Genomic DNA, 13,887 nt, shown 5'->3' with positions numbered 1-13,887 from the left:
GCGCCAGGGGCGGGGGCACAGAGCGCCAGGGGCGGGGGCACAGAGCGCCAGGGGCGGGGGCACAGAGCGCCAGGGGCGGGGGCACAGAGCGCCAGGGGCGGGGGCACAGAGCGCCAGGGGCGGGGGCACAGAGCGCCAGGGGCGGGGGGCACAGAGCGCCAGGGGCGGGGGGCACAGAGCGCCAGGGGCGGGGGGCACAGAGCGCCAGCGGCGGGGGGCACAGAGCGCCAGCGGCGGGGGGCACAGAGCGCCAGCGGCGGGGGGCACAGAATGCCGGGGCGGGGGGCACAGAGTGCCAGGGGCGGGGGGCACAGAGTGCCAGGGGCGGGGGGCACAGAGTGCCAGGGGCGGGGGCACAGAGTGCCAGGGGCGGGGGGCACAGAGTGCCAGGGGCGGGGGGCACAGAGTGCCAGGGGCGGGGGGCACAGAGTGCCAGGGGCGGGGGGCACAGAGTGCCAGGGGCGGGGGGCACAGAGTGCCAGGGGCGGGGGGCACAGAGTGCCAGGGGCGGGGGGCACAGAGTGCCAGGGGCGGGGGGCACAGAGTGCCAGGGGCGGGGGTCACAGAGCGCCAGTGGCGGGGCGCACAGAGCGCCAGTGGCGGGGGGCACAGAGCGCCAGTGGCGGGGGGGGCACAGAGCGCCAGTGGCGGGGGGCACAGAGCGCCAGTGGCGGGGGGCACAGAGCGCCAGTGGCGGGGGGCACAGAGCGCCATTGGCCGGGGGGCACAGAGCGCCAGTGGCGGGGGGCACAGAGCGCCAGTGGCGGGGGGCACAGAGCGCCAGTGGCGGGGGGCACAGAGCGCCAGTGGCGGGGGGCACAGAGCGCCAGTGGCGGGGGGCACAGAGCGCCAGTGGCGGGGGGCACAGCGCGCCAGGGGCAGGGGAGGCACAGAGCGCAGGGTCGGCACAGAGCGCCGGGGCGGGCACAGAGTGGCAGGGGCTGGGGCACAGAGCAGCAGGGGCGGGGGGCACAGAGCGGCAGGGGCGGGGGGCACAGAGCGGCAGGGGCGGGGGGCACAGAGCGGCAGGGGCGGGGGCACAGAGCGGCAGGGGCGGGGGCACAGAGCGGCAGGGGGGCACAGAGTGGCAGGGGCGGGGGGCACAGAGTGGCAGGGGCGGGGGGCACAGAGCGACAGGGGCGGGGGGCACAGAGCGGCAGGGGCGGGCGGGCACAGAGCGCCGGGGCGGGGGGGCGCAGAGCGCCAGGGGTGCGCAGTGCGCCAGGGACGGGTGAGTGCAGAGCGCCAGGTGCACAGAACGCCAGGGGCGGGGGGCACAGAGCGCCAGGGGATGGGGCACAGAGCACCAGGGGTGCAGAGCGCCGGGGTGGAGGGCACTGAGTGCCAGGGGCGGGGGGCAGAGTGCCAGGAACGGGGGGCACAGAGTGCCATGGGCAGGGGGGCAGAGTGCCGTGGCAGGGGGCACACAGTGTTAGGGGCAGGGGGGCACAGAGTGCCGGGGCAGGGGGGCACAGAGTGCCAGGGGCAGGGGGGCACAGAGTGCCAGGGGCAGGGGGGCACAGAGTGCCAGGGGCAGGGGGGCACAGAGTGCCAGGGGCAGGGGGGCACAGAGTGCCAGGGGCAGGGGGGCACAGAGTGCCAGGGGCAGGGGGGCACAGAGTGCCAGGGGCAGGGGGGCACAGAGTGCCAGGGGCAGGGGGGCACAGAGTGCCAGGGGCAGGGGGGCACAGAGTGCCAGGGGCAGGGGGGCACAGAGTGCCAGGGGCAGGGGGGCACAGAGTGCCAGGGGCAGGGGGGCACAGAGTGCCAGGGGCAGGGGGCACAGAGTGCCAGGGGCGGGGGGGCACAGAGTGCCAGGGGCAAGGGGCACAGAGAGCCGGGGGCAAGGGGCACAGAGTGCCGGGACAATGCAGCAGAGTGCCGGGGGCAGGGGGCGCAGGGCGCCGGGGGCGCAGAACGCCGGGGCAAGGGGGCGCAGAGCGCCTGGGGCAAAGGGGCGCAGAGCGCCGGGGGCAAGGGGGCGCAGAGCGCCGGGGGCAAGGGGGCGCAGAGCGCCGGGGGCAAGGGGGCGCAGAGCGCCGGGGGCAAGGGGGGGCGCAGAGCGCCGGGGGCGGGGGGGGCGCAGAGCGCCGGGGGCGGGGGGGGCGCAGAGCGCCGGGGGCGGGGGGCCGCAGAGCGCCGGGGGCGGGGGGCCGCAGAGCGCCGGGGGCGGGGGGCCGCAGAGCGCCGGGGGCGGGGGGGCGCAGAGCGCCGGGGGCGGGGGGGCGCAGAGCGCCAGGGGCGGGGGGGGCGCAGAGCGCCAGGGGTGGGGGGGCACAGAGCGCCAGGGGTGGGGGGGCACAGAGCGCCAGGGGTGGGGGGGCACAGAGCGCCAGGGGTGGGGGGGCACAGAGCGCCAGGGGTGGGGGGGCACAGAGTGCCAGGGACAGGGGGGGGCAGAGTGCCAGGGACAAGGGGCACAGTGTGCCAGGGACGGGGGGCACAGTGTGCCAGGGACGGGGGGCACAGTGTGCCAGGGACGGGGGGCACAGTGTGCCAGGGACGGGGGGCACAGTGTGCCAGGGACGGGGGCACAGTGTGCCAGGGACGGGGGCACAGTGTGCCAGGGACGGGGGCACAGTGTGCCAGGGACGGGGGGCACAGTGTGCCGGGGACGGGGGGCACAGTGTGCCGGGGACGGGGGGCACAGTGTGCCGGGGACGGGGGGCACAGCGCGCCAGGGGCAGGGGAGGCACAGAGCGCAGGGTCGGCACAGAGCGCCGGGGCGGGCACAGAGTGGCAGGGGCGGGGGGCACAGAGCAGCAGGGGGCACAGAGCAGCAGGGGCGGGGGGCACAGAGCGGCAGGGGCGGGGGCACAGAGCGGCAGGGGCGGGGGCACAGAGCGGCAGGGGCGGGGGCACAGAGCGGCAGGGGCGGGGGGCACAGAGCGGCAGGGGCGGGGGGCACAGAGCGACAGGGGCGGGGGGCACAGAGCGGCTGGGGCGGGCGGGCACAGAGCGCCGGGGCACAGAGCGCCAGGGGTGCGCAGTGCGCCAGGGACGGGTGAGTGCAGAGCGCCAGGTGCACAGAACGCCAGGGGCGGGGGGCACAGAGCGCCAGGGGAGGGGGCACAGAGCACCAGGGGTGCAGAGCGCCGGGGGGGAGGGCACTGAGTGCCGGGGCGGGGGGCACAGAGTGCCAGGAACGGGGGGCACAGAGTGCCATGGGCAGGGGGGCAGAGTGCCAGGGGCAGGGGGGCACAGAGTGCCAGGGGCAGGGGGCACAGAGTGCCAGGGGCAGGGGGCACAGAGTGCCAGGGGCGGGGGGCACAGAGTGCCAGGGGCAAGGGGCACAGAGTGCCGGGGGCAAGGGGCACAGAGTGCCGGGACAATGCAGCAGAGTGCCGGGGGCAGGGGGCGCAGGGCGCCGGGTGCGCAGAACGCCGGGGCAAGGGGGCACAGAGCGCCTGGGGCAAAGGGGCGCAGAGCGCCGGGGGCAAGGGGGCGCAGAGCGCCGGGGGCAAGGGGGCGCAGAGCGCCGGGGGCAAGGGGGCGCAGAGCGCCGGGGGCAAGGGGGGGGGGCGCAGAGCGCCGGGGGCGGGGGGCCGCAGTGTGCCAGGGACGGGGGGCACAGTGTGCCAGGGACGGGGGGCACAGTGTGCCAGGGACGGGGGGGCACAGTGTGCCAGGGACGGGGGGCACAGTGTGCCGGGGACGGGGGGCACAGTGTGCCGGGGACGGGGGGCACAGCGCGCCAGGGGCAGGGGAGGCACAGAGCGCAGGGTCGGCACAGAGCGCCGGGGCGGGCACAGAGTGGCAGGGGCGGGGGGCACAGAGCGGCAGGGGGCACAGAGCAGCAGGGGCGGGGGGCACAGAGCGGCAGGGGCGGGGGCACAGAGCGGCAGGGGCGGGGGCACAGAGCGGCAGGGGCGGGGGCACAGAGCGGCAGGGGCGGGGGCACAGAGCGGCAGGGGCGGGGGGCACAGAGCGGCAGGGGCGGGGGGCACAGAGCGACAGGGGCGGGGGGCACAGAGCGGCTGGGGCGGGCGGGCACAGAGCGCCGGGGCACAGAGCGCCAGGGGTGCGCAGTGCGCCAGGGACGGGTGAGTGCAGAGCGCCAGGTGTACAGAACGCCAGGGGCGGGGGGCACAGAGCGCCAGGGGAGGGGGCACAGAGCACCAGGGGTGCAGAGCGCCGGGGGGGAGGGCACTGAGTGCCAGGGGCGGGGGGCACAGAGTGCCAGGAACGGGGGGCACAGAGTGCCATGGGCAGGGGGGCAGAGTGCCAGGGGCAGGGGGGCACAGAGTGCCAGGGGCAGGGGGGCACAGAGTGCCAGGGGCAGGGGGGCACAGAGTGCCAGGGGCAGGGGGCACAGAGTGCCAGGGGCGGGGGGCACAGAGTGCCAGGGGCAAGGGGCACAGAGTGCCGGGGGCAAGGGGCACAGAGTGCCGGGACAATGCAGCAGAGTGCCGGGGGCAGGGGGCGCAGGGCGCCGGGTGCGCAGAACGCCGGGGCAAGGGGGCACAGAGCGCCTGGGGCAAAGGGGCGCAGAGCGCCGGGGGCAAGGGGGCGCAGAGCGCCGGGGGCAAGGGGGCGCAGAGCGCCGGGGGCAAGGGGGCGCAGAGCGCCGGGGGCAAGGGGGCGCAGAGCGCCGGGGGCAAGGGGGCGCAGAGCGCCGGGGGCAAGGGGGGGGCGCAGAGCGCCGGGGGGGCGCAGAGCGCCGGGGGCGGGGGGCCGCAGAGCGCCGGGGGCGGGGGGCCTTAAGAGCGCCAGGGGCGGGGGGGGCAGAGTGCCAGGGACAGGGGGGCAGAGTGCCAGGGACAAGGGGCACAGTGTGCCAGGGACAAGGGGCACAGTGTGCCAGGGACAAGGGGCACAGTGTGCCAGGGACGGGGGGCACAGTGTGCCAGGGACGGGGGGCACAGTGTGCCAGGGACGGGGGGCACAGTGTGCCAGGGACGGGGGGCACAGTGTGCCAGGGACGGGGGGCACAGTGTGCCAGGGACGAGGGGCACAGTGTGCCAGGGACGGGGGGCACAGTGTGCCGGGGACGGGGGGCACAGTGTGCCGGGGACGGGGGGCGCGCAGAGTGCCGGGGGCGGGGGGGGGGCGCAGAGCGCCGGGGGCAAGGGGGCGCAGAGCGCCGGGGGCAAGGGGGCGCAGAGCGCCGGGGGCAAGGGGGCGCAGAGCGCCGGGGGCAAGGGGGCGCAGAGCGCCGGGGGCAAGGGGGCGCAGCGCGCCGGGGGCAAGGGGGCGCAGAGCGCCGGGGGCAAGGGGGCGCAGAGTGCCAGGGGCGGGGGGGCACAGAGTGCCAGGGGCGGGGGGGCAGAGTGCCAGGGGCGGGGGGGCACAGAGTGCCAGGGGCGGGGGGGCACAGAGTGCCAGGGGCGGGGGGGCACAGAGTGCCAGGGGCGGGGGGGCACAGAGTGCCAGGGGCGGGGGGGCACAGAGTGCCAGGGGCGGGGGGGCACAGAGTGCCAGGGGCGGGGGGGCACAGAGTGCCAGGGGCGGGGGGGCACAGAGTGCCAGGGGCGGGGGGGCACAGAGTGCCAGTGGCGGGGGTGAACAGAGTGGCGGGGGGGAACAGAGTGCCAGGGGCGGGGGGGCACAGAGTGCCAGGGGCGGGGGGGCACAGAGTGCCAGGGGCGGGGGGGCACAGAGTGCCAGGGGCGGGGGGGCACAGAGTGCCAGGGGCGGGGGGGCACAGAGTGGCGGGGGGGAACAGAGTGCCAGGGGCGGGTGGGCACAGGGTGCCAGGGGCGGGGGGGGCACAGAGTGCCAGGGGCGGAGGGCACAGAGTGCCAGGGGCGGGGGGGCACAGAGTGCCAGGGGCGGGGGGCACAGTGCCAGGGGTGGGGGGGCACAGAGTGCCAGGGGCGGGGGGGCACAGAGTGCCAGGGGCGGGGGGGCACAGAGTGCCAGGGGCGGGGGGGCACAGAGTGCCAGGGGCGGGGGGGCACAGAGTGCCAGGGGCGGGGGGGCACAGAGTGCCAGGGGCGGGGGGGGCACAGAGTGCCGGGGCGGGGGGGGGCACAGAGTGCCGGGGCGGGGGGGCACAGAGTGCCGGGGCGGGGGGGCACAGAGTGCCAGGGGCGGGGGGGCACAGAGTGCCAGGGGCGGGGGGGCACAGAGTGCCAGGGGCGGGGGGGCACAGAGTGCCAGGGGCGGGGGGCACAGAGTGCCAGGGGCGGGGGGCACAGAGTGCCAGGGGCGGGGGGGCACAGAGTGCCAGGGGCGGGGGGGCACAGAGTGCCAGGGGCGGGGGGGGCACAGAGTGCCAGGGGCGGGGGGGCACAGAGTGCCAGGGGCGGGGGGGCACAGAGTGCCAGGGGCGGGGGGGCACAGAGTGCCAGGGGCGGGGGGGCACAGAGTGCCAGGGGCGGGGGGGCACAGAGTGCCAGGGGCGGGGGGGCACAGAGTGCCAGGGGCGGGGGGGCACAGAGTGCCAGGGGCGGGGGGGCACAGAATGCCAGGGGCGGGGGGGGCACAGAGTGCCAGGGGCGGGGGGGCACAGAGTGCCAGGGGCGGGGGGGGCACAGAGTGCCAGGGGCGGGGGGGCACAGAGTGCCAGGGGCGGGGGGGCACAGAGTGCCAGGGGCGGGGGGGCACAGAGTGCCAGGGGCGGGGGGGGCACAGAGTGCCAGGGGCGGGGGGGCACAGAGTGCCAGGGGCGGGGGGGCACAGAGTGCCAGGGGCGGGGGGGCACAGAGTGCCAGGGGCGGGGGGCAGAGAGTGCCAGGGGCGGGGGGCAGAGAGTGCCAGGGGCGGGGGGCACAGAGTGCCAGGGGCGGGGGGCACAGAGTGCCGGGGGCGGGGGGCACAGAGTGCCGGGGCGGGGGGGCACAGAGTGCCAGGGGCAGGGGGCACAGAGTGCCAGGGGCGGGGGGCACAGAGTGCCAGGGGCGCGGGGGCACAGAGTGCCAGGGGCGGGGGGGCACAGAGTGCCAGGGGCGGGGGGGCATAGAGTGCCAGGGGCGGGGGGCATAGAGTGCCAGGGGCGGGGGGGCACAGAGTGCCAGGGGTGGGGGGGCACAGAGGGCCAGGGGGGGCACAGAGGGCCAGGTGCGGGGGGGCACAGAGGGCCAGGGGCGGGGGGGCAAAGTGGCAGGGGTGGGGGGCACAGAGTGGCAGGGGCAGGGGGCACAGAGTGGCAGGGGCAGGGGGCACAGAGTGGCAGGGGCGGGGGGCACAGAGTGGCTGGGGGGCACAGAGTGGCAGGGGCGGGGGGCACAGAGCGGCAGGGGCAGGGGGTCACAGAGCGGCAGGGGCGGGGGGGCACAGAGCAGCAGGGGCGGGGGGCACAGAGCGGCAGGGGCGGGGGGGCGCAGAGCGCCAGGGGTGCGAAGAGTGCCAGGGACGGGGGAGCGAAGAGCGCCAGGGGTGAGGCAGCGCAGTGCGCCAGGGGCGGGTGAGCGCAGAGCGCCAGGGGTGAGGCAGCGCAGAGCGCCAGGGGCGGGGGGGCACAGAGCGCCAGGGGCGGGGGGGCACAGAGCGCCAGGGGCGGGGGGGCACAGAGCGCCAGGGGTGGGGGGGCACAGAGCGCCAGGGGCGGGGGGGCACAGAGTGCCAGGGGCGGGGGGCACAGAGTGCCGGGGCGGGGGGGCACAGAGTGCCAGGGGCCGGGGGGGCACAGGGTGCCAGGGGCGGGGGGGCACAGGGTGCCAGGGGCGGGGGGGCACAGGGTGCCAGGGGTGGGGGGGCACAGGGTGCCAGGGGCGGGGGGGCACAGGGTGCCAGGGGTGGGGGGCACAGGGTGCCAGGGGCGGGGGGCACAGGGTGCCAGGGGCGGGGGTGCACAGGGTGCCAGGGCACAGGGTGCCAGGGGCGGGGGGGCACAGAGTGCCGGGTGCGGGGGGGCGCAGAGTGCCGGGGGCGGGGGGGCGCAGAGCGCCGGGGACGGGGGGGGCGCAGAGCGCCGGGCGCAAGGGGGCGCAGAGCGCCGGGGGCAAGGGGGCGCAGTGCGCCGGGGGCGGGGGGGCGCAGTGCGCCGGGGGCGGGGGGGGGCGCAGAGCGCCGGGGCGCAGAGCGCCGGGGGCTGGGGGGCACAGAGCGCCGGGGGCGGGGGGGCACAGAGCGCCGGGGGCGGGGGGGGCACAGAGCGCCGGGGGCGGGGGGGGCACAGAGCGCCGGGGGCGGGGGGGGCACAGAGCGCCGGGGGCGGGGGGGCACAGAGCGCCGGGGGCGGGGGGGCACAGAGCGCCGGGGGCGGGGGGCACAGAGCGCCGGGGGCGGGGGGGCACAGAGCGCCGGGGGCGGGGGCACAGAGCGCCGGGGGCGGGGGGCACAGAGCGCCGGGGGCGGGGGGGCACAGAGCGCCGGGGGCGGGGGGGCACAGAGCGCCGGGGCGGGGGGGCCCAGAGCGCCAGGGGCGGGGGGGGCACAGAGTGCCTGGGGCGGGGGGGGCACAGAGTGCCAGGGGCGGGGGGGGCACAGAGTGCCAGGGGCGGGGGGGCACAGAGTGCCAGGGGCGGGGGGGCACAGAGTGCCAGGGGCGGGGGGCACAGAGTGCCATGGGCGGGGGGCACAGAGTGCCAGGGGCGGGGGGGCACAGGGTGCCAGGGGTGGGGGGGCACAGGGTGCCAGGGGCGGGGGGCACAGGGTGCCAGGGGCGGGGGTGCACAGGGTGCCAGGGGCGGGGGCACAGGGTGCCAGGGGCGGGGGGGCACAGAGTGCCGGGTGCGGGGGGGCGCAGAGTGCCGGGGGCGGGGGGGCGCAGAGCGCCGGGGACGGGGGGGGCGCAGAGCGCCGGGCGCAAGGGGGCGCAGAGCGCCGGGGGCAAGGGGGCGCAGTGCGCCGGGGGCGGGGGGGCGCAGTGCGCCGGGGGCGGGGGGGCGCAGTGCGCCGGGGGCGGGGGGGGCGCAGAGCGCCGGGGCGCAGAGCGCCGGGGGCTGGGGGGGCACAGAGCGCCGGGGGCGGGGGGGCACAGAGCGCCGGGGGCGGGGGGGGCACAGAGCGCCGGGGGCGGGGGGGGCACAGAGCGCCGGGGGCGGGGGGGCACAGAGCGCCGGGGGCGGGGGGGCACAGAGCGCCGGGGCCGGGGGGCACAGAGCGCCGGGGCCGGGGGGCACAGAGCGCCGGGGGCGGGGGGCACAGAGCGCCGGGGGCGGGGGGCACAGAGCGCCGGGGGCGGGGGGCACAGAGCGCCGGGGGCGGGGGGGCACAGAGCGCCGGGGGCGGGGGGGCACAGAGCGCCGGGGCGGGGGGGCACAGAGCGCCAGGGGCGGGGGGGGCACAGAGTGCCAGGTGCGGGGGGGCACAGAGTGCCAGGGGCGGGGGGCACAGAGTGCCAGGGGCGGGGGGCACAGAGTGCCAGGGGCGGGGGGCACAGAGTGCCAGGGGCGGGGGGCACAGAGTGCCAGGAGCGGGGGGCACAGAGTGCCAGGGGCGGGGGGCACAGAGTGCCAGGGGCGGGGGGCACAGAGGGCCAGGGGCGGGGGGGCAGAGGGCCAGGGGCGGGGGGGCACAGAGGGCCAGGGGCGGGGGGGCACAGAGGGCCAGGGGCGGGGGGGCACAGAGTGGCAGGGGTGGGGGGCAGGGGGCACAGAGTGGCAGGGGCAGGGGGCACAGAGTGGCAGGGGCGGGGGGCACAGAGTGGCAGGGGGGCACAGAGTGGTAGGGGCGGGGGCACAGAGCGGCAGGGGCAGGGGGTCACAGAGCGGCAGGGGCGGGGGGGCACAGAGCAGCAGGGGCGGGGGGCACAGAGCGGCAGGGGCGGGGGGGCGCAGAGCGCCAGGGGTGCGAAGAGTGCCAGGGACGGGGGAGCGAAGAGCGCCAGGGGTGAGGCAGCGCAGTGCGCCAGGGGCGGGTGAGCGCAGAGCGCCAGGGGCACAGAACGCCAGGGGCGGGGGGCACTGAGTGCCAGAGGCAGGGGGGCACAGAGTGCCAGGAACGGGGGGAACAGAGTGCCATGGGCAGGGGGGCACAGAGTGCCGGGGCAGGGGGCACAGAGTGTTAGGGGCAGGGGGGCACAGGGTGCCAGTGGCAGGGGGGCACAGGGTGCGAGTGGCAGGGGGGCACAGGATGCCAGGAACGGGGTGAACAGAGTGCCATGGGCAGGGGGGCACAGAGTGCCAGGGGCGGGGGGCACAGAGTGCCAGGGGCGGGGGCACAGAATGCCAGGGGCGGGGGGGCACAGAGTGCCAGGGGCAGGGGGCAGAGTGCCAGGGGCGGGGGGGCACAGAGTGCCAGGGGTGGGGGGGCACAGAGTGCCAGGGGTGGGGGGGGCACAGAGTGCCAGGGGCGGGGGGCACAGAATGCCAGGGGTGGGGGGGCACAGAGTGCCGGGGTGGGGGGCACTGAGTGCCAGGGGTGGGGGGGCACAGAGTGCCAGCGGTGGGGGGGCACAGAGTGCCAGGGGTGGGGGGGGCACAGAGTGCCAGGGAAAGGGGGCACAGGGTGCCAGGGGCAGGGGGGCACAGAGTGCCAGGGGCGGGGGGCACAGAGTGCCAGGGGTGGGGGGCACAGAGTGCCAGGGGTGGGGGGCACAGAGTGCCAGGGGTGGGGGGCACTGAGTGCCAGGGGTGGGGGGCACAGAGTGCCAGCGGTGGGGGGGCACAGAGTGCCAGGGGTGGGGGGGGGCACAGAGTGCCAGGGAAAGGGGGCACAGGGTGCCAGGGGCAGGGGGGCACAGGGTGCCAGGGGCAGGGGGGCACAGAATGCCAGGGGCAGGGGGGCACAGAGTGCCAGGGGCGGGGGGCACAGAGCGCCAGGGGCGGGGGGCACAGAGCGCCAGGGGCGGGGGGCACAGAGCGCCAGGGGCGGGGGGCACAGAGCGCCAGGGGCGGGGGGCACAGAGCGCCAGGGGCGGGGGGCACAGAGCGCCAGGGGCGGGGGGCACAGAGTGCCAGGGGCGGGGGGCACAGAGTGCCAGGGGCGGGGGGCACAGAGTGCCAGGGGCGGGGGGCACAGAGTGCCAGGGGCGGGGGGCACAGAGTGCCAGGGGCGGGGGGCACAGAGTGCCAGGGGCGGTTGGGCACAGAGTGCCAGGGGCGGGTGGGGCACAAAGTGCCAGGGGCGGGGGGGCACAGAGTGCCAGCGGCGGGGGGCACAGAGTGCCAGGGGGGCACAGAGTGCCAGGGGCGGGGGGGCACAGAGTGCCAGGGGTGGGGGGCACAGAGTGCCGGGGCGGGGGGGCACAGAGTGCCAGGGGCGGGGGGCACAGTGTGCCAGGGGCAGTGGGCACAGAGTGGCAGGAGCAATGGGCAGTGTGCCAGGGCAACGGGCAGGGGGCACAGAGGGGCAGGGGGCACAGAGGGGCAGGGGGCACAGAGGGGCAGGGGGCACAGAGGGGAAGGGGGCATAGAGGGGAAGGGGGCACAGAGTGCCGGGGCAAGGGGGCACAGAGTGCCGGGGCAAGGGGGCACAGAGTGCCGGGGCAAGGGGCACAGAGTGCCAGGGGCGGGTGGGGCACAAAGTGCCAGGGGCGGGTGGGGCACAAAGTGCCAGGGGCGGGGGGGCACAGAGTGCCAGCGGCGGGGGGCACAGAGTGCCAGGGGGGCACAGAGTGCCAGGGGCGGGGGGGCACAGAGTGCCAGGGGTGGGGGGCACAGAGTGCCGGGGCGGGGGGGCACAGAGTGCCAGGGGCGGGGGGCACAGTGTGCCAGGGGCAGTGGGCACAGAGTGGCAGGAGCAATGGGCAGTGTGCCAGGGCAACGGGCAGGGGGCACAGAGGGGCAGGGGGCACAGAGGGGCAGGGGGCACAGAGGGGAAGGGGGCATAGAGGGGAAGGGGGCACAGAGTGCCGGGGCAAGGGGGCACAGAGTGCCGGGGCAAGGGGCACAGAGTGCCGGGGCAAGGGGCACAGAGTGCCGGGGCAAGGGGGCACAGAGTTCCAGGGGCAGATGGGCACAGATTGCCTGGGGCAGATGGGCACAGTGCCAGGGGCAACGGGCAGTGCCAGGGGCAATGGGCAGTGTGCCAGGGGCAACGGGCAGAGGCAGAGGGCAGAGTGGCAGGGGGCACAGAGTGGCAGGGGGCACAGAGTGGCAGGGGGCACAGAGTGGCAGGGGGCACAGAGTGGCAGGGGGCACAGAGTGGCAGGGGGCACAGAGTGGCAGGGGGCACAGAGTGGCAGGGGGCACAGAGTGGCAGGGGGCACAGAGTGGCAGGGGGCACAGAGTGGCAGGGGGCACAGAGTGGCAGGGGGCACAGAGTGGCAGGGGGCACAGAGTGGCAGGGGGCACAGAGTGGCAGGGGGCACAGAGTGGCAGGGGGCACAGAGTGGCAGGGGGCACAGAGTGGCAGGGGGCACAGAGTGGCAGGGGGCACAGAGTGGCAGGGGGCACAGAGTGGCAGGGGGCACAGAGTGGCAGGGGGCACAGAGTGGCAGGGGGCACAGAGTGGCAGGGGGCACAGAGTGGCAGGGGGCACAGAGTGGCAGGGGGCACAGAGTGGCAGGGGGCACAGAGTGGCAGGGGGCACAGAGTGGCAGGGGGCACAGAGTGGCAGGGGGCACAGAGTGGCAGGGGGCACAGAGTGGCAGGGGGCACAGAGTGGCAGGGGGCACAGAGTGGCAGGGGGCACAGAGTGGCAGGGGGCACAGAGTGGCAGGGGGCACAGAGTGGCAGGGGGCACAGAGTGGCAGGGGGCACAGAGTGGCAGGGGGCACAGAGTGGCAGGGGGCACAGAGTGGCAGGGGGCACAGAGTGGCAGGGGGCACAGAGTGGCAGGGGGCACAGAGTGGCAGGGGGCACAGAGTGGCAGGGGGCACAGAGTGGCAGGGGGCACAGAGTGGCAGGGGGCACAGAGTGGCAGGGGGCACAGAGTGGCAGGGGGCACAGCGGGCCAGGGGGCACAGAGGGCCAGGGGCAGTGGGGCAGAGTACCGGGGCAGAGTGCCAGTGCCGGGGGCAGAGGGTGCCTGGGGCAGGGGCACAGGGTGCGAGGGGTGGGGGTGTTCCTGGGGGCGTGGTTAGCCGCTGCCGGGCAGTCACACCGCGGCCTAGCGCGACAGGCTGCAGCCGCCCGACACAAAGCCCAGCACCGGGCGGTTCGATGACCTGAACTGGCGGGGCTGCGGTTCCCCTTCCCTCCGGCCGAGCTGCGTGCAGAGTATGCCGGCGGTGCGGACTCACCATGTCGGACAGTCGAAGACGGGTTTGAGTTGAATCGCCTGCATTTGAATCACATCCAGAGGCGACCGCTCCGGATTCTGGGTAACCGAGCGGGTGGGCGGAGATTGTCCCGACCTGGCTTGCTACGCATGCCCACCAGCCGCCCCAGCACGCTGAAGAATGTAGTTCTCCCTCCAGTGAGCTCCAGCGGGGGCGCCGGAACTACAGGTCCCTGCATCCTTTGCGAGCAACGTTTTACAGGGGCAAAGAATAGAGAAATGGGCCAGTGGGCAATGTTGGAGAGATTTGAGAATGTAAATAATGCCGCTATTGATCTCATATTGACTATATTGATCATTCTGCATGAGGCTAGGTGGAGTGTCCGTACTAAAACTGTCCCTTAGTGTCCAAAAACGTGCCAGTTAGGTAGGGTTTTAGGATTACGGGGTTAGAGCGGTGGAGTGGGTCGAGGTAGGGTACTCTTTCAGAGAGCCAGCGCAGACTCGATGGGCCGAATGACCTCCTTCTGCACTGTAGGAATTCTATGGTTCTATGAGCCACAATTTCCCCAGCTAAATTTATAAAAAAATAACTTACAGGATGTTAGATCTAGATTTAGATCTGTTGTCACGTGTACCGAGGTACAGTGAAAAGTACTGTTCTGCATAAGTCCAGGCAGAATGTTCCATACATGAGAAACATAGGACATACGATAAATACACAATGTAAATACATAGACAGAGACATCAGGTGAAGCATACGGAGTGTCGCGCTACTCAGTAGAGATGATGTGTGGAGAGATCAGTTCAGTCCATACGAGGGTTATTCAGGAATCCAGTAACAGCGTGGAAATAGTTGTTTTTGAATCTGTTAGAGCGTGTTCTCAGACTTTTGTA

The 13,887-nt window shown here is 76.0% G+C and overlaps 1 protein-coding gene across 1 annotated transcript in view; it reads right to left on the bottom strand.

Moving 5' to 3' along the window:
- Positions 1–13,140, bottom strand: part of ppp1r8a (protein phosphatase 1, regulatory subunit 8a) — a 61,807-nt gene extending 48,667 nt beyond the window's left edge. The window contains exon 1 of the mRNA XM_072500830.1: positions 13,013–13,140. Coding sequence (XP_072356931.1) covers positions 13,013–13,056 — 44 coding nt within the window. The 5' untranslated portion in view covers positions 13,057–13,140. The remainder of the gene's footprint in view (positions 1–13,012) is intronic.
- Between the last annotated feature and the right edge of the window lie 747 nt (positions 13,141–13,887).

The sequence above is a fragment of the Scyliorhinus torazame genome, chromosome 1 (assembly GCF_047496885.1).
Source record: "Scyliorhinus torazame isolate Kashiwa2021f chromosome 1, sScyTor2.1, whole genome shotgun sequence".
Taxonomy (NCBI): Eukaryota; Metazoa; Chordata; class Chondrichthyes; order Carcharhiniformes; family Scyliorhinidae; genus Scyliorhinus; species Scyliorhinus torazame.
This window is presented reverse-complemented; position numbering and strand designations above follow the sequence as displayed.